Source organism: Mixophyes fleayi, chromosome 2 (genome assembly GCF_038048845.1).
Source record: "Mixophyes fleayi isolate aMixFle1 chromosome 2, aMixFle1.hap1, whole genome shotgun sequence".
Taxonomy (NCBI): domain Eukaryota; kingdom Metazoa; phylum Chordata; class Amphibia; order Anura; family Limnodynastidae; genus Mixophyes; species Mixophyes fleayi.
The window spans coordinates 61,485,754-61,512,345 of NC_134403.1; the positions used below are offsets into that span (position 1 = coordinate 61,485,754).

The window sequence follows — 26,592 nt, forward strand, 5'->3', positions numbered from 1 at the left end:
CTACAGTCTCCAGCTTACAACTCGCCTGTGTTCATCATCGTGACGGTTAGCTGGTTCCTATCCGCTGCTCCTGTGCACGGCAGCCTCATCTCATCTCTCCCGTGTTTCCTCGAGACTGCTGCTAGTATTGCCATCCGCTACACTCCGTGATCAACAGCTCCTGGTCTACTCTGCTCTCCCGTGTTCCATCGCTATTGGCGCCTGTTGGTTGCCACTGGTTACCTCCGTGTGTCCGCAGAGTCCTGCTGCCGCTGTCAGCGCTATCGTCCATCTACTGCTGATCCGCTCTCCACGCCTTCCTGTGTCCCGCTGGTCTCTACCCTCCTGTCAGCATTGGATTCGTATCTCATCAGCTACTCCTCTGCTAGATCATCTCCATTCTCCTGGGTCCTCCATGAGTCCAGTTCCACGTTCTGCTGATTCCTGTGGATTCGTGTCCCTGTTGGTCTACTTACCTGTGCGCTGCACCTACTAGACCCCTGCCTCATCCATCCAGGGACTTCTCATCCTGCCGGCCTCCTGCCGCTCAGGTATCGCTGCACTCCTATCTGACTGACTACTTCTGAACCACGGTATGCATACTTCTCATTGACTGTGCTGGTGTATTGCATATCTTGCTGGACTGTGTTGGTTCTCCTTTGGAGTCTGCTATCCGCTGAGTCTATTGCCATCATTGACTGTGTTATCTTGTGCTGGATTACTTCAAGAGACTTCCTATATTTGCAGACCTGTTCAGTCATTTATATATATTATGCATATTACTGTGGATCGTGTTTAAGGTGCCCGTGTACATCCTGTGTTGCAGTCTCTCCCCGTACACCTCCTCACATATATATTCAGTGGTACAACTTGCTGAAGGCAGACCACTGATTCCTGTTTCCTGTATCACCTGTTCCAGTATCCTCTCACATAGCAGTGGTACAACTTGCTATCGCAGACCACTGACTACCCGGATACCTCCACTTGGATTCCATTCCTTCACTCAGACAGCGGTACCACTTGCTATCCGCAGACCGCTGACTCTCATCACCTCCTCATTTCTGTTGGACATTCCTCCTCACTATAGCAGTGGTACAACTTGCTATCGCAGACCACTGACTACCTTCACATGCCCTTGTCCATACAGTTCCTCGTGTATTATTACCAGTGCTGCTAGTCATAGACTTTCCTGAGCATCTCATCATCTACCATTGCCTGTTCCGTGATCACCCTGCTACCAGAGTACTCTATTACCATCTATATTGCTCTGGTAAGCCTACCACCTGGTGATCCCTGGGTAAAGACTCCTAGTGCCCGTGACATGCACATAGTTTTGCCTGTTTATTTGTCTAAAATGTGTCTAAAATGATAACCCCCCTGTCTTAAGTGCCCCGGGCCCCCAAAAGTCTTATCCCAACTCTGGTGATACTTTAGTTGTTGTTGCATTGATTCCATTGCTGCCTTGCACTAGTCCCATTCTCAGATCACTTTGAACATATGGCTAGTCCCCATTGCACTGGCAGTATCATTAATTCTTCCTCCTTGGCACTTAGTAGATCACCATCAAACCCTTAGAATAGCTCTCCCCTTCACTTATGCCATTATCTGCCAACCATTCCTGCACTGTTATTAATTCAAACTCCTCCAAAACACAGGACATGTTTGGGGCTCATACACAATTATTACAAAAGAAGTGTTTTCTTGTCGTCATTTTGTGAACACACCCTTACTATACTTGGTCTAAGCTTGACCGATCTTTCCCTCCTGTTCTACCTTTCCAGATTTGAGACACAAGTCAAAGATTTGCAAGACTGTGTGTATGTACACACATTTTTGGTGCAAATACGCAGTACAAAAATGCTTACTTTATGCAAACAAACAGACTTCAGTCCAACTCTAAATGAGCACCTCTATATTTATTGGATAAATTTAACAGTTCCATGACCAGATATACAACCCTGTATACCTGTTGCATCAATACAATTTACTTGCTACGTTGATGTATTAATGCTATATATGGTGCCTTCCCAGTCCACCCCCTCCTTCTGTACCACCACTACTATAAAACTTTATTTAATCATTACCATTAGAACATAAAGATGTTATTAATATGTTAATTATAGATTAAAAAAATTAAAATATTTTAAAAGTTGTAAAATATCAATAAAGAGGATAACTAGTCCTCTATTTAATGAACATTATTAATACTATGTGGAGCAGACAAGCAATAAGGCTACTTCAAGATAGCATAAAATTGAAGTATTCATTTAAAACCAATGGATGTCTGCTACACAGAGGATCTATCCAAAATGTTTCCATTTTAAGGGTGGTATGTTTTCTGTCCCCTCATTCTATGTTATGGAGAATTAATACTATTCCTATACATATCCATTTTTGCTGGATTACAATTGTGGTTTGTGTTAAAATGTGTCAATAAATAATGTAAGGGTTTGTTGGTCCTTTATGTATTTTGATATTCCTTTTACTACTGATATGTTTCTCCAGACGGATTTTTTATTTTCTAAAGGTTTTGCCAAAGAATTTGTAACTACGTCTGCATAATAAAACATATACAATAAACTTGTTTTGAGAATATATTAATAAAGATATACTGTATTGGATATGATGCATGATATTCATGATATATATATTTTGAGCTTTGCAATGGAGACTTTAACAACCTTTAATTGGGGCTCCTGTATTTGATATATATGGTAGTATGTTAGATGATGAATCTTAGTTTAAGAGTGGGAGCTTTTGGACTGTTTTTGGTTTGGGTAACGAGATAGTTTGCAAAATTGGATCCAACAGTTACATGTTTTCCTATTGGATTTTGCTGAATGTTAACCTGTGTAGTGGACAGAGGTTCTTTACCAATATTCAGAAACCACTGTTTCTTTGTTTGTCTTAAGGACCACAGTCGTTATACTGGAACAGCTGGAGTGGCAAAATATTCCTACCATGGGACCCAGTCTTGTTAATTAACCATGTTCCTAAAGTACAAAATGAATGTTATTATGGTAACAAAAACTTCCTCTGTAGAATGAAGGATTGCAATCCAGTGTTTCATGTCATGTGGAATGCCTGAATACAGTGATAGGTAAATTGCATTGCTAATTCTATTAAATACCTGAATAAGGAGTGTGAAATACCACCTGAGTTTTCTTCCTTTTTGCTATTTTTTTTAACTCATTTTTGAATATACAGTAAAGTTGAGTGTACAAATGAAAAACAATAATAATTCACACACAACTTAAAATGCCTCACATCAATAGACTAAACTACTTGTTAGAAATATAGATATAATAGCAGAAATCATGGTCAGTGCTAATTCTGTGAAAATCCACGATAAACCATGTTAAATGCAATGCTTTTCCTATGTCAAATTTGTGTTAGTTATAAAGTCCAAATAAAATAAACATATATATACTTAATCAAAAGAAAGCCATTTGTCCCAAAATAGTAACTATGAAATAATATCTGTTAGAAAAAGGTAATAAAATTTTTTGGTGTAACCAAGGCATTATAGAAGTATAAAATTTGGTCTCAACAATATGGCATAAAAGGGGTTAAATAAGTCAACATGCAAATCATGAACACTTTTCCCTGCCAGTAAACAACGTGGCATCAAAAGCCGACCAGAAATGGAACAGTGAGTAGAAGATGGAAGATTTCTAGGTCATGTAGGTGGTCCTAGTTTTATTGTGTTTGGTTATGAATGTGTGTTGTGTCTGAGTTTTAGTGTAAGCTGAGTATGTTTGTGTCTGTAGTGGGGAGATGTAGGTGAACGTCTTTGTTTAATTTATGGGGTCCATGCATGAGCTGCTAGTTGCTGCGGCCGATATGGTTTTGGATCCAAAACTGATGATAGAACTTTAAGAAGTCTAACTTGAGTGTCCAATTTTTTCTCTTCTGGCACTTTCATCAGATACGAAATAAGAATTTTGGCAAAAATTGCATCATCATCCTGCTCTTGTTGTTGCTTTAGCTGCATCTCTTCTTGGAGGTTCTGTATAAGTTTTATAACTGTGAACTGAAAATACTCAGAAAAAGAAGTGTTCTCAGAGGCATTCACATCTATACTACTCAAAGATACTGAAGATGAAGGTTCATTGGACTGGATTGATGTTTGGAGTGACGCAGTTTCCCTTTTTTCATGGTTGATCCTAGAACTCAACCTTGGCTGGATCTGCTTTTCTGCAAAATAAATAAAGATATAAATGTTTTCTAGTTTCAAATGCACGTAATTTATGTTTTATAATACTATCCTTACATTATGCAGATTGTGGCAAACATTTGACTCACATTATTTAGGGCAGATTCCAAGAGAATATGACTGAATTTCATTTGGACATGTGAAAATAAATTACAGCCAACATCTGGAAGTACGGTTGACATTGAAACCAGAACATGCAGACAAAGTGCTCTGTGCGACACAATATTTCAGACAACACAGTGGTCGTATTTTCAGTCACAGTGCATCATCTGCTCCAAAATTCCATCACATGCTACTTAGACCATCAACTTGCTTCAAAATAGCTCCACATGCCCTCATCATCATCAATTTATATAGCACCATCAATTCTGCAGCGCTGTACAGAGAATATTTGTCATTGACATCAGTCCCTGTCCCACTGAAGATTGTCAGTAGCCAATTAACCTACCAGTATGTTTTTGGAGTGTGGGGGGAGACTGAAGCAGCCGATCACTAGGATATTCTGTGTATTGAATATAGGTCAATTAAATGCTCTCTGGATTGTATAGTGGTCACCAGAATAGTCTCTGCTTTTGATACTAGTCAAATAGGGCTGGCATTTCATTATAGTTCTTTGACATAACAAATCATCATATATTTCATTGGTCATATAAACCACACCCTCATTAGATAAACCATGTCTACATTGATTTTGTCACACCCATTTTTCCATAGTGGTGTGCTGGCAGAATAGCCTTAGCCATTCGCGTGTGTTTGTTCCCAAAGGTAAATGTTTCCGTCTAGCAACTCAACACAGTGCAAATGGTTGTAATGCCTGCAATCAGCAATAAATAGCATATAAGCATGATGTAACTACCTACAAAGGAGTAAAACAAGTCTTTTTCAAAGGTACTGAACATTGTCAAGAAATGGGCTATTAGTATGATTATAAATAAACTCACACTTTTTAGAGGTAGATATATCAAATTTTCTAAAAAGAAGGTGTTTCTTATAGCAACCAATCAGATTATAGCTAAAATGTTCTATAATGTACTAGATAAATGATTATGATGTTTATTAGCTCAGGAAGTCCTGAAAAGGACAGTTACATACACTAGTTTGTGGTACTAGTGATATCCAGAAAGTACAGATGGTATATTGATACCTTACATGGTCAAACTGCTTTTTATACAGTTTTAGACACAGCCTGGCAGGGGGTAAACTAGCCCCCTTTTCCGAGCAAGCCCCAAGAAGTCTGAAATAGTTAATTCAAAGATTAACATAAGGATGTGAGATGTTCTTTAAAGTTGGATTTTAAACGCAATTTATACAAAATCTACACAAATCTGTGATTTCCCACATAACGTGCTGTTTACATTGATTAGATAGGTTCTAACACACAGGACAAAAATGCCACTTAGGAAAGAGAGGTAACGGTCCCCTGCTGTGTTTTCAGGCTAAACCAGTGTTGGCCACTTCACATGAAAGAGGTCTAATTAGCCTTAATAAGGATTTCCTCTAGAAACGTTACAAAAAAACCAAATCTTGACATACTGTCTCAGAAGTTACAAATCAAATTTCCTCCAACATTTGCCTATTGTATCAGAAATCAGTACGTTGCTGATACAGAAATATAGCACAGTATCAAAAATCAGTACATTTGCAATGATATAAATTGGCGCCTGCGCCACTAATTGTAATAAATTTCTACATGATCCAGTCACAGCTTTATGTTGTCCCTGGTTGTCCAGGACAACTGTAGAGCACAATCTTGATTGCATAACTAAAGCTCCGTTTTGGTTGATTGACATTGCACACTCTACTACTAGTGGTGCTACTAAGTAGGAAATTATTATTTATAGTTATAGAAAAGTGGACATATCCATTAAGTTATACCACTAGGGTCCAATGTCCACTATTACTTCAAAATATTCAATGTCCTCTTTTACTTCAGATTTTGCAGGTCACTTTTCAGACTGCTAAAATGTGGACTGTTCTGAGGAGAGAATATAGTAGAGTGATAAAGTGTTATTTTTAATTTGCTGGAAATTACAGAATTAAATATTGAACTAATCCTCAAAGAAGTTCAAAAGAGGTTGAAGGTAGGAGTAATTGGCTAATCCTCTAGTTAATGGTGTTGCTCCATCCAAAACCCCAAAGGAAGTATTGTCACACTTCTGTGCTAAAAGCCGGAAATTACAGCTATGGAGCCCGGACTATGGTGAAAATATAACAACTTATTGAGCAAACATAGTCCAGAATAGTGCAGGAAAAGGTACAAGTCAGATATTGCCGAGACTAAACAATGGATCCTCTGGGTGACTCTGAAAGGAGGTAAATAACAGAGAATACGGCTGGTACAGGTGAACTGAGTAAAATGAAATCAAGAACAGGGATGAGTTAGCATCTTGCAGTAGTCCCAGGAAACAAAAGCAGTTGTAACAGCAGCTAAACAAAAACAACATCAATGACTAACAAAAGTGAGCTGTGGAAAGCAGGCATAAATATGCAGAGAACAGGTGCAGTAATTAACAGCAGCAGAAGGTTAACCACTGCTAGTGAGGGAAGAGGCAATGATACAATAGCTGCACCTCTGGTGAATCAGAGGTACTGCAAGGCTAATACAAATTATACCAAAATAGTGCAGGAGGCAGGAGCTGCAGAGAGAATGCAGCATCCTAAGGCGATGCTGCAATATAGGCAATGCAGATTCTGACAAGTATCAACTTTTGCATGGAGTTTGGTAAAGTCAACATTGTTTCCACATGAAACGCAGACTAAGGTAAACTTTACGCCAGCAGCTTGTAGATTTCTCAGCTGGTCTTGTATCCAATTCATCTGTACCAGCGTTTCATGAATGAAACAATGGATGTCAGAAGTTGTGTCCCCGGTGGAACGCATTTTATTTGGCCAAATTATTCTTGCCATTGATGAGCCTGAGTATCCAATAGCACATATAAGTACACAGGCTAGAGTGCTGTTCGCCTTCAGCAGTCCCTTCTTCTTTTAAAGACAGAGGTGCTTACTGGTATTTAGTTGCACTGTGTGTTGAGCATAAATTGAATATATTTATGTTCATTTATAATATGGACTGAAACTACTTAGCTGAGGAATATAGTTAGACCAGCCAAGGTACACATATTATGTAAACAGGAACAAGATCAGATTGAGATGATGCCAATCGCCTGAGTACCATAGGCGCAAGCTCAGAATGTTTAGCCAGGGAATGAGAGCCAGAAATGTACTCGGCCAATGCCAGGAAGTAAGAACAATAGGAGTAGCCAGCCAAAACCAGGCTCAAACACAAGAATCAGTTAGGAAAAACACAAGAGTAACTAAAACAGAGTTGCTAAAACAAAATAATCTGGCAATGCAGCATGTTAGCTAATTGCTCATATAGTGCAATGATTGCAGGGAATGTGTCCCAACTCGAGGTCAGTGGCATGAGATTATGTACTGAATATAATGTGGGACTTAGAATACATCCTGTAGTTGTATTGAGAATGCTCCAGGATTGTTTATGATACTCAAATAACATTAGTAACCACATTAGCACGCAAATAAATGATAAAATAGTAATGCCAAACTGATGTGACTTGATATAATATAACTACAACGCTAATGAATGGTGAGGCCAATACACAAATAGCCAATCAGAAGCAGCTTAAATGTTATAAGAAGACACTAACCTGCTTCTGTACCACTGGATCCTGATACCCGGTTTTTAAGCCTCTCTTGGTCTTCAAAATGTTTACTCTACAGACAAAAATAAGAAACAAATCCTTATAAGTAAAACAAGAACAAGTAAATCAAGAGCTAAGCTCATTGCTTTATAGGAGTTACAGGCCATTGGTACCACCCTTTCAACTCTCTGTATGAATTGCATTCATGCTTGTCTGTATACATGAGGAAAATGTATAAACAAAATGGTAGGAACAAATTTGTAAAATAATTTAAACAATGTGCATTATGTCCTCATAGCCTGGAGGAACAGGACGACTCTACGTAAAACACATGCTGATAAAGCAGCACTTTTTTTTCATGTCTGAAAACATTTTTATATTCCACATACTTCAACTCAGTCACATAGAATTTAAACAGCATAATTCAAAGTTATACCGGACATCTTATAAGTTATCAGTTTACTCTACACAGGCTATGAGAAGTGTCTAATCTCTGCTTCCTTTCTTTCATCAACAGGTAATTACTACAGCCTTATTGCAACAGAGTCTGATCTGAAATTAAGAAAGTGCAATTTTATTTCAAACGGTAATTACTACAGCCTTATTGTAAGTTGTCCTTTCACTGTTTGTTTGTTTAAACCTTTTATTGCTAGGGTTTGTTGGGGGGGTTTATTGAGGGCTTGATTGAAGAACACTGATCACATGTGTTTGTTAATCTTATATATTCATTGCTGAATGGCTGCATAGTTAGTGTGTATTGCTATAAGTGTATAGATACAAGTGTAAAACAAAAACATTTAAACAGCATAATTCGGAGTTATACCGGACTTAAACAGGAGAAGAACACTCTGCCTATTATCACAGGAACACAAGGACAACAGTCAGTATTCACTTGAAAAACCATATTCTACCCCTGATATTTCCATCTCTCTCTTTCTACAAGCTTCACAACATGAAGACTGTAATGGACTCTGATCTTATTGTTTACTCAGCTCATGAATGTTTGTTTTATTTGTCAGTTTATTTTACCTGCAACATTGCCTCTGTTTAATCAGCCTGCTGTACTACTTGCTCAGCCACTCCCTACCCATGCTACAGCTATTTCAGTCCCCTATCTCATCATTGTGCTTTCAATTCTACTTAATGCTTTGTCTGCCATCACAAGTAGGAAGAAATTATACTGAATTTGAACCACTCTCCTCTCTCATGACTCTCCAAAAACTCAGCTACTCAATCACCTGCTCTTTATTTCTCTACATTCAACACTTTTACCCACTTCCCCACATGGCTCCCACATCATTACTCTATACTATCCAGACATCCATGAATAAACTACATTTGCTGCAGCCTCACTCTGCACTAATTCTCTGGTTACACAGGACATTGCAATTTAGCTAATTCTTTTAATTCACTAATTTTTGCAATTTTACTCATAAATCCCAATGCTTACCAAAATATTGTTCTTTCTCTCTTTTCATGGCATTATCTTTAGGACTATATCATCCCTCACCCATGCTGCAACACACACCTCTGTCCTCATTGCCCCATCATTACTTCACTCACCTCTAGTGAACACTCATGGACTCTTTTGCTATTTAAATTCAATAACTTTAACAGCCTCACCCTGTCGCCAGAAACTAAAAAGACACACATCTTGCAATCATATTTCCTACCTTTCTTCCTCCCTGCTTCTATTAGCCGGTGGATATATATTACCTAATCCAAGTCCCCCTCAATTCTCCCACACGCATATATCTGAACACTATATATATATATATATATATATATATATATATGTCTCCCCTCTCTTCCAAAGTCCTTTAAATGTGTCCTTTGGAATGCACGCTCTGTTTCTAACAAACTTACCTCTGTACACAATCTCTTCCTCTCAAACAACCTAAACCGTCTAGCAATAACAGAAACATGGCTCACGCATTCAGACACTGCCTCACCTGCAGCCCTTTCACATGGTGGTCTCCATTTCACCCACACCCCCAGACCGGGAGGCAGACAAGGATGGGTAGGGGGGGGGGTTGGACTACTTCTCTCCCCACAGTGCACGTTCACAGTTCTACTAAATGTCCCATCACTCACGTTCACATCTTTTGAAGTATATGCTGTTAGGATTTTTAACCCGTTCTCTATGCGTGTTGCTGTCATCTATCGCCCCCCTGGTCCACACCAACAATTTCTTGAACACTTCTCTGCATGGCTCCCTCACTTCTTATCCTCTAACATCCCCACCATCATCATGGGTGATTTCAACATCCCTATTTCTAATCCACGTTCCAATGCTACTTCCAATCTACTCTCTCTACCCTCCACACTTGACCTCTCCCAGTGGATTGAATCCGCTACTCATCAGGATGGCCACTGTCTTGATCTTGTTTTCTCTAGACAATGCTCAGTTTCTGATTTCCTTAACACTCCTTTCCCCCTTTGGGATCATCACCTTATTAGATACTCGCTCACCCCCAGTTCTTTACCCTCCCTAGTGTCAAACTCTTCCAAGCCTCCTCACAACCGCAGGAATATCAACTCTATTGATCTTCAACAGTTTTCCCACCTCTCTCCAACATCTTCTCTCCCCAATTTCTACATTCTCCTCCCCTGATCAGGCAGTACCCCATATTCACCAAACCCTAGCAACTACCCTTGATCACGTAGCTCCAGCGACTCTTCATACTCTACGTAGACTTCGTTGCCAACCGTGGTAAACTAAAGTAACACGAACTCTACAATAAGCAGAACGTCACTGGCATAAATCTTGCACCTCTAATGATTTCATCACATATACTGGTATCTACCATTCCTATACAAATGCCCTGGACACTGCAAAACAAACATACTTCCAATCTCTCATCTATGCTCAGGCTTCTAACCCCAAACGCCTTTTTAACACATTTAAATCTCTTCTAAATCCTCCCGCCCCAAATCCTCCAACTACCATCCGTGCCCAGGAACTTGCTTCCTATTTCAACGACAAAATAGATAAGATCAAACTTGAAATGGTATCATCTCCCGCGACAAGCAATCAGCTCAATTCCTTTGTAGCACCCTCTAATACTCTCTCTTCATTTGATCCCACAAATGAAGAAGTTTCTACTCTGTTCTCATCTTCCTACTCTACCTCCTGTCCTCTTGATCCCATTCCCTCACAAATTAGTAGGTCCCTGTCTCTTGTGCTCATTCCCCCTCTAACTAAAATCTGTAATCTATCTCTTTCTACTGGTATTTTTTCATCACTATTCAAGCATGCAGTGATTACTCCCATTTTAAAAAAACAAAATTCTGACCCAAACTCTCTTGCAAATTACCGCCCTATCTCTCAGCTCCCGTGCCCCTCCAAGCTTCTCGAGAGAATTGCCTACACTCGCCTCACACACTTTCTTACAGCAAACAATGTTCTTCAGTCAGGCTTTCGCTCTCAACACTCCACAGAGACTGCGCTGACCAAGGTTGTCAATGATTTGATCACAGCAAAAAGTAAAAACCATTACTCTCTTCTAATTCTCCTAGATCTCTCTGCTGCATTTGACACTGTTGACCACACTCTCCTCATACAAACGCTACAATCCCTAGGTCTTCAAGGCACTGTCCTATCCTGGTTCTCATCCTACCTATCTAATCGCTCTTTCAGTGTTAATTTCTCTGGATCCACCTCTGCTCCGCTTCCTTTATCAGTTGGAGTACCGCAAGGCTCAGTCCTAGGTCTTTTGCTATTCTCTATCTACACCACTTCTCTTGGAAAACTAATAAGCTCCTTTGGATTTCAGTATCATCTCTATGCGGATGATACAAAAATCTATCTATCCTCTCCTGATCTTTCACCATCTGTGTTGTCTCGCATTACTGACTGTCTTTCTGCCATTTAATCTTGGATGTCTTTTCGCCAACTCAAACTCAATCTTTTAAAAACTGAATTAATAATATTCCCACCCAAAAACAGAAGCCTCCTGCCTGACATTTCTATTTCTGTTGATAACATGACCATAAATCCCACCACGCAAGCTCGCTGCCTAGATGTTATCCTTGACTCACAACTATCATTTATTCCCCACATCAACTCCATATCTAAATCATGTTACATACATCTAAAGAACATTTCCAGAATACGAACATATCTCACACAAGACACTGCAAAAACCTTAATTCATGCACTCATCATCTCCCGCATCGACTATTGCAATTCCCTCCTTACTGTTCTTCCCAAAGTCAGACTTGAACCCCTACAATCCATTATGCACGCAGCGGCTAGATTGATTTTCCTTGCAAACCGTTCTTTCTCTGCTGAGCCACTCTGTCAGTCTCTACATTGGTTGCCTGTATTTCAACGAATCCAATATAAAATTCTTCTACTAACATACAAGGCCGTCAACAAAATTGCACCGACATACATTTCCTCACTTGTCTCAAAATATCTCCCTACTCAACACCTCCGTTCTGCACAAGATCTGAATCTCTCTTCCACTCTCATCACATCCTCCTATGCTCGGTTACAGAACTTTTTTCGGGCTGCACCCAGTTTGTGGAATTCCCTCCCTCGCACAGTAAGACTTTCCTCTAGACTCCAAACCTTCAAGCGTTCTCTGAAAACCCACCTCTTCAGACAAGCTTATGACATTCCTCAACCACCATCTTAATCTCCCCTATTACCACCCTCTACACAAGACAACAACCTTCTGACCAACACTGGTACACACACAGCCCACTCAGTACTTTTACCTTTGCGTTCTAGCTGGTCCAGTGTGCAATATGATATAGCACATGTCCTTGTGCTTTAAACTCCCATTGTCCCTTAGATTGTAAGCTTGTGAGCAGGGTTCTCTTACCTCTCTGTCTGTATGTATTACCCAGTATTGTTTTTTTAATGTTTGTTCCCAATTGTAAAGCTATACGGAATTTGCTGGCGCTATATAAATAAATGATGATGATGATGATGATAGAAGCAACAGAGAAGGATATTCTCATGGTATTATTATTATTTGTAATATTTTGATAGTGTGGCTATTATTATGCAGCACTTTGCCAAGAATGTTTACTCATTCACATCAGCTCCTGCCTCAGTAGAGCTTACAGTTGTAATGCTCTACCATACAAACACTAACATTAACCTACCAGTATGTTTTTGGTCTGTGGGAGTACACCTGAGCACCCAGAGGAAACCCACAAAACATGGGTAGAACGTACAAGCTTAACACAGACAGTGTCCTGGTTGCTATAGAACCCATGGCACCAATGCCACCAGTAATTTAAATTGGAAGTGAGAATACTGTAGCTGGATATACTTCTAATTCTAAATAAGATTCTAAAACAGGGTTGTCCAACCCGTGGCCCGCGGGATGTCATCACGCCCAACATCCATTGCGGAGCGCAGCACAGAGGAGTCACCCGCGCGAAAGAACAATCAGCAGCACAGAATTGGAGAAAAGAAGAGAAGAGGACAGGAGAACAAGCCGATTAAAAGGTAAGTTAAGAGGGATTTTTTTTATTATTTCAAGGGACACTGACCAGTGAATAAAAGTCACCTGGTCCTGGAGCATCATGGACCTTATCTCCCTGCTACATACTTCTACTTGTAATACTAATGGGGCATTATATATTATTCTCTTTGGCCCATTATAAGTTGTTATCCCTTAACTAACATAGTGGTGTAATTAGCAAAACAGGTCACAGTTTGGGGTCACAGTGATGTATATGTCAGGTACCGCAGGCCTGGTCAGGGCACTCTGATATACAATGCCTGGCTTAAATTCACTTTATTGATATTGCATCGAAACAATACAAAAAGTGATTGTAGTATAATAACTAGAGGATTTTTTGAACAGGGCAATTGAAAGGTAAGTATAGGGGGATTTGAAAAAAAAGTGATTTATATATATATATATATATATATATATATATATAACTTTTTTTCTCTTATATATATATATATATATATATATATATATATGTTAACTATGTTTTCTATGGTTTTTTGGATGATCAGCTATCGTTATTGTTAGTGTATCTTATGTGCGGCCCAAACCAACTCGTCGTCTTCCAATGTGGCCCAGGGGAGCTAAAAGGTTGGACACCCCTGTTCTAAAACAATGCATGCTATCTGCTGGAAACAATGTAGTTATTTAGGCCCATGTTTAGATGCTTATAAAAGATTATTTGGGCATATTAAATTAGCCGCGATGTTCAGATTTTCTATGGTAATACAGTACCGCAACATTGCGGATTTCCCTTCGCAACCCCATGGGGGGGCGAAGGGAAATCCATGATGTTGCGGTAATGCGGAGTGTCTTCACTCGTGCTCAATTGAATATGCCCCTTAATGTACTTTATGTAAAAACTGCACAGATTACCACCCCTACATTGCAGCCACTCTGCATATTGATGCAAACAAACGTATACATAGGCACGGCGATAATATAAATACATACAATTTTACATCAATATCTAATGATGCATATATAGCCTCTATCAGATCTCACTGAAATCGTTTCTTCAATCGCTTCAAACCATAACAGACGACTGTCCAATAGTCAAAACATGGACATAAACTGATGGTGATAAGTACTGATGACCCTCCGTCATCAACTATTATGGTTCTAGACTGACCAGTACTTATCACCAGACTATATATGCATCATTAGATATTGATGTAATATTGTATGTATTATTTATATTAGCGCCGTGCCTATATATATATATGTTTGTAGCATTTAGATTTTAACTTATTGGTGGATCAGAGTGTTATATAGGTGGCTGCTGTCATATTCTGTACATTTTGAGGTTTTGCGCTAGAGACACCTTTTTTGTTTTACTCTGCACATTGAGCCCACATGCAATAATGAGATTTCAGTTAGATTCATCTGCTAGTGATGTGGCGCACGGACATCATGATACGCAATTACATGTCAGCAATTACAATATTAATCTTTACAGAAATCTCAGCTTATTTTTCCTCACACCACATAGAGGTGTAAGGAAAAACGAGTGGAGATTTCTGTCAAATGTCTGCTGCAAGGTATCATGTGGACGTTCCGGAGACACCTCGCGTCTAATTGAATCTTTCCCGTAGTGTGAGGTATTTTAATGAGGTGGCTATTGTGCCTTTAGTGCATACTATCCCACTCTCTCGGAATGTCTGAGAGACTCCTGAATTACAGGTAGGTCTCCTGGGCTATGCTCCAGCATCCTGCCCACTTCCCAGTAAAGTGGGTAGGATGGGAGCCTCAATGACGTGATTCACCGTGAATTGCGCTATTCTGACCACAACCCAGTGGCAAAATGACACTTTTGCGTCATTGTGTTGCAGGAGCAAAATGACGCAATTTGCCGCACCCCTCCCTCTTCCGCCCACCCACTTAACTCGCCCTCTGGTATCTCCCTGAGGGCAACACTACAAAGTTGGTAAGTATGATTTAGTGTGCATTCCCTCTTTTGCAGGTAGCTGCAGAGCCGCTTTTCCCCTATTAAAGTGATCTGATTTTTAAGTGTCCTCGGAGATGCTGGTAACTGAACATAAGTGTATACTGTCTTTTTCACTAACCAAGCAGACTTAACATGGGAAAGCACATTTATAAATGCAATTTTAACAAAATAATATAAACATTCAAAGGTACAATTGGAAAATTTAACCAGAGTCTTAAATATAAAGCTGAGGACATAAAAATGTATAATTTTGGGGGGCGTGGCCTGACAGCCAAGATGGCCAGTCAAGTTTTCTAGAGGCTCCGTCTGCTGAAAACTTTTCCCACCGTCACCTGCCATTACAGCTGCTTAGATCTATTCTCACCTACCACCAGTGGATAGAGGCAAAAGCGCTGCTTCCCCGACATAGCTTTTTTTTTGAGTTTCTTACTCTTGGAGCTTCATATTTCCCCCTGGTCTTCCACTCCGTCCATTTTGGCGCGAAGAGAGAGCAGTGCTCAAGTCTCCATACAACATTAACCGTTCCTGGCTGCAGCACTGGATGGGTTAGGACAGCGGTGAGGAGTTAAGGGAGACAGAGAGAGTCGGCGATCGATCCCAGCTGCACTACCCCCCACACGGCACTTACCGCTGTTGCCTGGCTTCAGCGTTGTGAAGACAGGGCTGCATCCGCTCACGGGCGCCTTTTATATCAACTCCCGGTGACCTAAAGAGAGTGCGAGCCTCCGAGTAAGCTGCCCATCTATCATGCCTGACTGCAGCCTTCAGCCACATCTCCTGGGGTCACTGTGCCCTCCTGAAGGGGCCATCAGCACAGCGCCTGGCCAGTCATTGGAACAGGGAAAAACTCCTGTAAACTGATCCTGAGCCTGCATCTCAATAAGACCACAGGTGAGCTGCTAAGGACTTATAGCCCTATCAAATTTCTACATATAAGTGCAACCTTTGCATAGCAGGCTTACAGTCCCAAGTTGTTAAAACAAGTAACTTTGCCGACTTCTTTGGGGGAAAAGATAGTGCTTACAGTCATTTTCACCCCCACTTAAAAATTGCTGCAACTTCATAGGAGGTGCTGCCATCTTGTGGCCATAGTATACATTGTTTTTTCTGCAGGTCCTTTCTGGTACCCTCCTGCCACCTAGTGACCAGAGTTTTCAGCTCACAGCCCTGGTCTTCTAGGTTTTAGTCAGCTTTTTTGATTCCCCTGACGCCATCTAGTGCTGATACATAGCACTTAACTGCTTATTGATAATCTCAAGTGCTACTTTCCTTGGGTTTGTTTTTTTTTTGTTTTTTTGTTTTTATTTAGAAAAGGGGAGGGAAGGAAAAAAAAAGAAAAGGAAAAAAAAAAAAAGGGGAGAAAAAGAAGGATAAAAAAAAAAGAAAAAACAAAACAGAAAGACCCCTCTCAACATGGAGTAACTAGTCTCTACCCTTGAACCTTGGGGTCTTTTCGCTAGCATCTTGCATTGTCCATATTACTCTACAGTTAGGTTGCAGTGCTTCTCCTATTTCTCGTGTCATGTCTCACAAACCGAAAAAAGCTGTCCAGGCGGCCATGTTTGCCCGCAAAGACAAAGCGCAAGCGAGCTCCTCCACACCTGAAACCCCGTCATCGCCGATCTCGGTACATGAGGAATCTCAATCCTCAAATGTAATTTGCTCCCCACCAGAGCTGTTAAAAATCATTCAAACCACCATACAAGCCGAGATGAGAGCGGTTATTCAGGACATTAAAGCTGAAGTCCTAGCGCTCGGCAATCGCACAGATTCTTTAGAACGCAAAGTGGATGATGTCTGTTCTCACCAACAATCAGTCGATCAGCAACTCCCAGAAATGCGCCAAACAATATCAGACATGCAAGAACACAATGAGGATGTTGAGAATCGTACAAGACGCAACAACGTCCGCCTTAAGAATATTCCAGAACTCATCGACACTGAGGCTTTACCTAAATACTTGGAGGGCCTTCTCCGTCAATGCCTTCCTGACACTCCTTCCTCCGACTTTCTATTGGACCATGCTCATAGAGCTCTCCGGGCCAAACCTCCCGTAGACCAACCACCCAGAGATGTGGTGATGAGATTCCATTACTACACTGTCAAAGATCAATTCATCGCTGCGACACGCAATACTCCAGCTGTTTCCTATTCTGGTCATAACATCCAGATTTTTCAGGATTTAGCTCCCTCAACTTTAAGAAAACGTCGCAACCTGATCACCATCACGAAAGCCCTCAGAAATCATCGCATTCGATATCGATGGGGCTTTCCCTTTGCTCTTCAAGTTACTCATAATGGCTCCTCTCATAGGATTAAGACTCATGAAGAAGGTCTCTCTATGCTGGAGAAACTGGGCATCCCGATGACTTCTCCATCCCTGCCCACAGACAGCTCTTCCACTCCGCGAAGAGCCCCTTCACCTACTTGGTCTACAGCCTAATTCGTTTTTGGGTCTCCTCGTCGGGCTTCTACCCGTTTTCAACAAACTATGTTGGTGTGATTTTCTTCTGTTGCTTTTTCTTTTCTCTCTCCCTCTCTCTCTGCTTTCCAATGCAGGTTCTTCGGACCCCCGAATCAGCGCTGATCTAGATCCCGGATTCTCCACAGAGGACTCGACTTAATAGTACTCATCTATGTAACTGTTATTTTTTTGTTGATTCTGTTAGTTAACACACCCTGATACTATTGTTTCCAATAACTCTTGTTTGATGTTTCAAATAATGTTTTCTCTTTTGAAAAAAGTCTGTTTAATAGCCCGTCAGTGTGATGTTATATGGAGCTCATGTTTACACAGTGAGTCCTCCCTAAGTTATACTATTTTGACAAGGGTATTCTAGATAGGTTATTGTTACCCAATAACTGCCTTTTGATATGTCCGCTATTCTAGAGATGTTGTTAGTCCTCGTAGACGCTGTTGATTTAAAACATGTTACTGTTGCTGTGTCCACTCGATTCTTAGATTTTCCCCTATACAAACCCTGATCCTCTAAAACGCACACATTTAATCTCTTCCTGACCTGACGAGAGACCCTCCCCAATTGTATATAGTCGTTAATCCACTTTTACGATGTTGCCCACTTCGCTGTATGTCCCCCCCATACTTCACTTTATTATATTAGACATGATTTTATGCCATTTCAAATGATATGCCATTGTCCGTAGGGAGTTTCGGGATATAGGTCTTGGGCCTCCCCTTGGACATGACATCATCCCCAAAATGCCCCCTCAGATCACGATCCCTTCCCCAAGGTTCACCATACTTTCCCCCCTTCTGACTTGACAATTTTGTTAGCTTGTTCTGGTCCTTGACTGTCACTTGGACTGCCAGTCACGACCCCCACGAACCCCATTGACACACAGGATGTGTCTACCACATAGGCTTAAACTGGAGTCTGGGACCCCCTTCTCCGGTCCCTTCCCTTCCCCTTCCTCCCCCTTCATACTAACATCTCTTCTGATTCCCCCTCTTTGTCTAGCTTGCAGACTTACCTCATTAAGCTTTCCTTCTTTACACCCTCCATGACTATCAAGATTATATCTTTAAATGTTAACGGTCTCAATGCCCCACAGAAACGCACCATGGCGCTCCAAGAAATAAAACGCCTGAAGGCTCACATAGTCCTCTTGCAGGAAACACATTTCACACACTCGCACCCAAGCCTTACAAATAGAACCTTTCCACACGCATTTTATTCTACCTCACCTCGCAAAACTAGCGGTACTGCTATTCTAGTCCATCAGTCAGTTCCATTAACTGTACATTCTACAATAACAGATGACCAAGGCAGATATACAATACTGATTGGATCTATTTCACAAACGCCCATAACCATAGCGACTCTCTATGCTCCTAATGTGGGACAGGGATCCTTCTTTTCAGATTTCTTTGCTAAACTTTTTCAGTCAGCTAAGGGACACGTCATTCTGGGTGGAGACTTCAATGTCACATTGGATCCAAAGCTAGACCGCTCTCCTCCGTCACCCTCCTCCTTGCGGACCTCTAGAGACTCTCGTCATCTCTGCTCCCTAAAAAAGCTGTATGATCTCTATGACTCTTGGCGGGTCTTGTACTCTTCTGCTCGTGCATGCACACATTTCTCCGTCCCTCACAATGTCCATACACGCATTGACATGATTTTCACAGATAAATCTTCCACCTCCTCCCTGCGCTCTTCGGATATAATCCCAGTTACCTGGTCAGATTACGCTGCGGTCTCTCTTAATGTCGATATCCTTCCCGCAGTCCGCCCTCATCGATCCTGGCGCATGCATGACACCCTTGTCACCAAACCGGAAAACTTACAGAAAGTGTCACAGTCAATCGAGGAGTTCAAGAACTTCAACTCCTCCCCGGATATCTCGCACTCTGTTATATGGGAGGCCCATAAAGCCACTATCCGAGGCCTCTTAATTAGCATGTCATCAGCCCAGAAAAAAGTTCACTTAGCTCAGATTCAAGGTTTCGAATCTGAGCTTCTCTCCCTCACCAAGAAGCATCAACGCTACCCAAAACGCAAAACTTCTCAGAATCTCAGAATCCTAGCTGTAAAAGCTCAGTTACAGCAACTCTTGTCCACTAAAGCAGCCAATACCCTGAAATGGCTCCGCCAAAGATTCTACGAGAAAGAAAATAAAGCTGACGCCCTCTTGGCCCGTAGTTTACGTACCAAACGGACCCGCAACAGAATTATTCATATTCTAGACGCCTCCTCCTGTAAGCAATTTGATCCACCAAAAAATAGCTAACCGGTTCCAGGAATTTTACTCCAAACTGTACGACCTTCAATCTGACGCTCCCCCCCTAGAGACCTCAGATTTCGCATTAAAACATTCTTAAATACTTGTGGTCTACCAGCGCTAAGTGTATCGCAATCTACCTCACTTAGTCAGGATATATCTGCGGACAAATTGAAACTTACGGTCAAATCTCTGAGAAATTCCTCCGCCCCAGGTCCCGGATGGTCTCACGGCCATATATTACAAAAAGTTGCCCCCTGTCCTTTCAACCATGCTCCTAGATCTTTTTAACTCGATCCTCAAGGGCCAAAAGTTTGACAGCGCCACCACCAGAGCCAATATAGTGGTGATCCCGAAGGAGGGTAAGGATCCTAGTCTGTGTGCAATTTATCGCCCAATATCATTACTAAATACTGATTTGAAACTCTTCGCTAAGATTTTAGCAAACCGCTTGGCCGGTGTGATCCCCTCCTTGGTCCACCCTGACCAGGTGGGTTTCATTCCCAACCGCCAGGCAGCCGATAACACAAGGAAAGTCATCAACTTAATCCATGCTTCAAATAAGCTTAAAACCCCGGCTCTGGTGCTCGCGCTTGACGCTGAAAAAGCCTTTGACCGGGTTTCATGGCCTTTCATGCGCGAGGTTCTCAAAGCATCAAACATTCAAGGTCCCTTCCTCAATGGAATTGCCTCTCTCTACTTCAACCCCTCAGCAACGGTCCTGGCTAACGGATGTGCTTCTGCGGCTTTCTTAATCTGGAATGGTACCAGACAGGGATGCCCCCTCTCTCCCCTCCTCTTTGCCCTAATGATGGAACCTCTGGCCTCCAGGATTCGCATCAACCCTAATATATCTGGCATTTCCACAGGTTTAAGATCGGCGAAACTAGCCCTGTATGCAGACGACGTCCTTCTAACCCTTACAAACCCTCATGTCTCTGTCCCGTCTGTTTTTGCTGAAATTAACGAGTACGGTCTCCTTTCAAACTTTAAAATCAACTCCGATAAAACTGAAGCCTTAGCCCTTAATCTCCAACCGAACACCCAAACTCACTTGCAAGACACCTTCAAATTTCACTGGCAACCCCATCACATTAAATACCTAGGTGTCAATCTCACCAAAACATATGATCGTCTATTTTTGGCCAACTTTCCCCCACTAGTATCCGCCCTGAAGCGCGATCTTAAGTCCTGGTCCCCATGGTATATTTCTTGGATTGGTAGAGTGGCTTCAGTTAAGATGAATATTCTACCAAGGATTCTTTACCTTTTCCAGACTCTCCCTGTACGCGTCCCATCACTCTTTCTGAAAGATCTCCAGGCAGGTATCTCACAATTTATATGGTCCGGCCGTCGTCCTAGAGTTCGTCTTAAAGTTCTCTTTTGTCACGCCCGGAATGGTGGTTTGGGGCTACCGTGCCTCCATAAATACTACCTGGCGTCACACCTCACCCAAGCCGTTCTTTCTCATTCTTCCCCCCAAACTAGGCTTTGGGTCGACACAGAGGCTGACCTCCTCCAGATGCTATCTCCCAGTATTTTGTTCTGGCTAGACCCTAAGGACCTTCCTCCCCTGCTCTCCCTCCCCCCTACAGTTCGCTTCTCTATTGAAATTTGGAGATATAGCACCCGCACTTTTAAACTCTTGTCTAACCCCAAGCGGATGTTCCCTCTTTGGCATAACCCCTCTTTCCCTCCAGGGGTCAACCCGAAATCTTTCTCCCAATGGACAAAACAGAATATTTTGTTTCTTTCCGATATTGTCCCAATGGGTTTTTTTCCGACCTTTGCTGATCTTCGTAAGCGTTTCCATCTCTCGTCCTCCGTGTTTTACCAATATCTTCAAATTCGTCACATTTTCTCCTCCTTAATAGACCCTCGTGCTCCTCACAATCGCTCCCCCCTAGAAACCTTCTGTAAAAACAAAACGTCTTCTAAAGGCTTGATATCTACCTTCTATTCTCTACTATTGAATCATAATCTGCCTGACAAGGAGACTCATGAGCTTCGCTGGGAGGAGGAGATGGCCGAGTCTCTGGATCCTGAGGAATGGACTGAGATACGCGAGGCAGTCGCCAAATCCTCCATCTGTACAACCGTTAAAGAAAACTCCTACAAACTATTATTCTGGTGGTATTTAGTCCCTTCCAGACTGAAAACAATCTATCCGGCATCTTCGGACCTCTGCTGGCGCAACTGTGGCCAGCGTGGCTCCCTGTCCCACATCTGGTGAAGCTGCCCAAAAATCATCCCCTTCTGGAAAGAGGTAGCTGACCTTATTTATAAAGTGTCAAATCTAAGATCTCCATTCCATCTTTCATACTTTCTCCTCCCTCGACTACCCCCCGACACCCACAAAATTATGTGGTTACTCCCGGGCCATATCCTGACCGCAGCCAGATGCTTAATAGCCAAGAAATTGAAACAATCAGAGAGCCCTTCTGTTTTGGAACTAATTCAAAGTGTTTGGCAAATACACAATCTAGAGCACATGACTAGTGTAGCTAATGATCGCCCTTACAAATTTCTCTCCACATGGCACAGGTGGCAAGATTACTTCTCTGCTACACCTTCCCCTTCTTAAAGAATGAAAACAATGTTACCTTGGTAATTGTCTGCGCTAAGTCTTGCTAGGTTCTGCCTCCCCTTCCTCCTTCTTCTTTGCTCTTCCCCTTACTAACATCCCCTCCTCCCCCCCCCCTCCCAAACTGCCTCCCCCCTATGTTCCACTTCCACTATTTCCTCTCCCTTTCCCCCTCATGGTACTCCGGATATCTCATAACCATATCTCTTGACTCTCTTTGATCTGCACATTACTAATCCCACGGACCATTACGTTTGTGGTGGTTCCGAGTTCTATGCCTCACCTGTTTTGCAAACTATTGTTGTTAATATTGTTATGAATTGTTTGAGCATAACAAATACTGTACCGTTTATACTTGACAAAAATCTGAATAAAAATATATTTAAAAAAAAAAAAAATGTATAATTTTGACACACCTCCTTTTGCGGCTTCACCCACTGTATTAAATCAGTGCAGTGCACAAAGCCTGACACTGAAAGCTGAAGCATACTTACCCACTTTCTTCAGCTCTCTTCCGGGAGCCTGCCAGTGTAGGTAGGCGTGAGGGGGCGGGGCGGCCAAAATTGCGTCATTTCACCGGGAATCGCGGCGTTTGGGACCTAATTCTGCCCACTTCACTAGGAAGTGGGGCACTTCCTAGTGAAGTGGGCAAAATTCGGGAGATTTCCACACTCACCCGGGAGTCCGGGAGACTCTCGCAAAATGCGGGAGTCTCCCGGACATTCCGTGAGAGTTGGCAAGTATGAGCTGAAGTTAGCATGCCATTATTTGTAAACTTATATTTGTAGTGCAGGGTGTGAAAATATACACCTGAGGGTAAATGTATCAAGCTGAGAGTTTTTCGGCGATTTTGAAAAACCAATCAGATACTAGCTATCATTTATTTAGTACATTCTACAAAATGATAGCTAGAATCTGATTGGTTGCTACAGGCAACATCTCCACTTTTCAAACCCACCGGAAAACTCTCAGCTTGATACATTTACCCCCTGATGTGCATGGTCTGGTGAAAAGAATTATTGTAGGTTGTACTGCATGGAGATCACTTTAACATATACATGCGCATGCAACGCCTGGAAATTCATAATTCTTCATATTAGTCTGATGCATCATTAGATATATTCGACTGATCAACTTATAGAGAAAAAAATAACATCACATTCCAGAGCACATTTCTATGACAGTGGGATTATAGGCAGGGCAATAGTGCCCCACATAAACTAAAGGGCCCCGTGCCATGTAGGCAGCTGCAGGACTCAGATGTGTCAAGGGGTGTGTGCGTGCGTGTGTGTGTTTTACATTTAATTATGTCTTATTTTATGATGTTAATATCATAATATTAATGGGACCAGCAAATAAACATTCATGTTAAACCACACAGTGGTGCCCCACTTCACATTATGCCACATGGTAGTACCCTCATTTCATATTATGACACAGTAGTTCATATTATGACACAATTTGTGTTATGCCACAAAGTTGTGTGCCCAATTCATAGTATGCCACATAGTAGTGCCTCATACTTACCTTTGAAGTCAACACACGTCTTCCATTCCACAGCAAAACCTTGGAGCTGCTTCACCGATGATGGACGAAACTGAGCTGTAGGGAATGCGCAGCAGCTCCGTTTCAGCTGTCTTCGGCTGTTTTAGTGAAGCAGCTGCGCAGCTCAGTCGTGCCAGACAAAAGTGGTCCACGTGCCATGTTTGGCACGAGTGCCAGGGGTTGTCGACCCCTGTTATAGGTTATAGTAAATGGCGGAATCAAGCTATTTATAATAACGCCCCCAAATGATGTCAAAATTACTGCTTTTGTTATGGTTTGTGCCTATGGAACTTGCTGCCCTGCCTGACCAGTGTCTCCCGACCTTCAGTCTTTCAACTGCTCTCTCAAAACCCACCTCTTTACTATAGCCTATCTTAGCATGACCTGATACTATTCCCTCTACATGTTCTCTCCGTCATGTCCACTCAGAGTCCCACTTGCTCCTAATACCTGAGCAATGTCCTCTCCCTCTGCAGGAGCAGGGCCACCTATGCCATCTGGCTCACGTGTGCACCTCCTTCCTCAACCTTGTATGTAATTGTTCTGTTTTTATTTGCGATTTGTATTCTTCATTATTTGTAACCCTGACTGTCCAGCAGTACAGTTTTGTGGCACCTTACAAATGAACGATGATGATGATGATGAAGATGTTGTATTATATTAATTGAATTACTAAACCCAGGTTAGTTCAATCATAAAATATAGTATTTAGATGTAAATAGGCTTATAAATATGCTTTGAAGGTATTACAGATAGCAAGGAAATATTTTGAGATAAAATTAGGTTGACAGTACAATAAAGCTTTCAAGTAACAACAGCAAAGGATAGATTAATTGATGTGTCTCTCATGAGAAGTGGTGCGGATTATTTGGCATATTTATTATCCACCGGATTTTAAACAGGATACATTTCAATGCTTATCGCAAAGAGAAGGATATAAATATTGTAACTATTTATTAACATTCTTCACTAGGAACAGCAGTCATGAAAAACTGCTGTCCCTGCGAGGACCTGTCTCCTACATCCTCTATAGTCACTATCACAAAGTGGCCACCTTTGCGATAGTGACCGGGGAAGAGAACAGGTAAGTTGCAGTGAGGGATCCGAAGATCCCTCTACCGCAATGCTCACCTCATATGTTTCAATGGCTAACACCGTTAGACATTGGGCACAAGTTTCGAAAATCTTTGATTTTCAGAACTTGTTAAATGGTGCAAAATAGCAGTCCCCATAGAAAGCTATGGGGACTGCTTTTGCGTTCGAAGAAACAGGGACAGCAGCAGATATCTCCAATATCTGCTGCGATGCCCTAGTCATAAATTAACAGGATACTTAAATATGGGCATTTTAATGAAAAATGTAATTGATACATAGGCCACTAAAACACAGAATGCAAAAATACATGAAATACACAATTAAGACTAACTAAATTGGCCCTTTCACCCAGGGGCAGGGCGGGCCAGTACCGTTATTGGGCTACTTTGGGCTGGGTCACCTGCATTTTTTCCCTTTTAAAATAGTCTGCTGAGCCGAGCCAAGCCTTGCCCCCGGGGCTAAAATTTGCCAGCCTACCCTGCTTTCACCCCAAATTAACATTTTCTGATCCAATAGATCAGCTTTCCAGCAGAGTTCATGGCCTTAAATAACACAATGGGATATATATTTGAACAGAGAAACCCCCACATTTTCTACCCCATCCATTCTATACAATTCAGCTTCCTGTACTACACTAGGGCTTGGCTGAGTCTATGTTTTCTCTCCCTCCAAAAAATACCTCTGTACACAATCAAGTCCCTGAGTACAAGTCCTCGCTCAATCTGAGCACTGAGGCATCCTGTTATAGGTTAGGTGTGTCCAGATTGTGCGACATATTAAATATTCAGTAACCGCTGTTAATTGACCGCAGCCCTAAAGCAAAAGAGGCCACTGTATTTAACCCTAAAGCAACAGGTAAATGTGCAATTAGAAATGGTTGCTCAGTGAATATACTTACATTGTCAGTAACGTGCTTTCTCCCATGTCTTGCGATACAGTTGATATGAGCAACTATGTTATCGTCAATTGTCTTCAGCCACTGTCCTGTTTCCTCGTTTGCTTCAAGCACAGGGCAGAAAGCGCAGACCATCATTACAGACATGGCACAGAGCAGACCACACAACGCTGCAGTAACTGCCTGCAATCAGCTTTTGGGAAACGCAAGTAGGCTGCTATTCACTTTCAGTTTCGATTCTTGTTATTATACAAAGTTGGTTGTGGTAAAAAAAAAAAAAGATTTTTGTTTTCAACTGGATATGGGAAGGACTATATAATGCCTTACAGTAAAAGCGCTTTCTAGGGTATTATTTGACTAATAAACATTACCAATTTTATGCATATAAAGCAGAAAATATTAACGATGAGAGTTAAAGGAAGGTATTAGGACATACTTGCCAACATTTCTT

The 26,592-nt window shown here is 41.6% G+C and overlaps 1 protein-coding gene across 1 annotated transcript; it reads right to left on the minus strand.

The window, feature by feature from the left end:
* Window positions 1–1,589: 1,589 nt before the first annotated feature.
* LOC142141023 (uncharacterized) lies at window positions 1,590–26,373 on the minus strand. Its single transcript, XM_075199084.1, has 3 exons — window positions 26,145–26,373; window positions 7,864–7,930; window positions 1,590–4,176 (listed from the first exon to the last, which is right to left on the minus strand). The coding sequence occupies exons 1-3, from the start codon at window positions 26,286–26,288 to the stop codon at window positions 3,782–3,784; spliced, it is 606 nt and encodes a 201-aa protein (XP_075055185.1). The 5' UTR covers window positions 26,289–26,373; the 3' UTR covers window positions 1,590–3,781.
* Between the last annotated feature and the right edge of the window lie 219 nt (window positions 26,374–26,592).

Coding starts and splice junctions, on each gene's coding strand:
- LOC142141023 (XM_075199084.1), bottom strand. CDS start 26,288: ATGTCTGTAATGATGGTCTGCGCTTTCTGCCCTGTGCTTGAAGCAAAC. Junction 7,931..26,144: donor GAAAGCACGTTACTGACAAT/GTAAGTATATTC, acceptor TTTTGTCTGTAG/AGTAAACATTTTGAAGACCA. Junction 4,177..7,863: donor ATCCAGTGGTACAGAAGCAG/GTTAGTGTCTTC, acceptor TTTATTTTGCAG/AAAAGCAGATCCAGCCAAGG.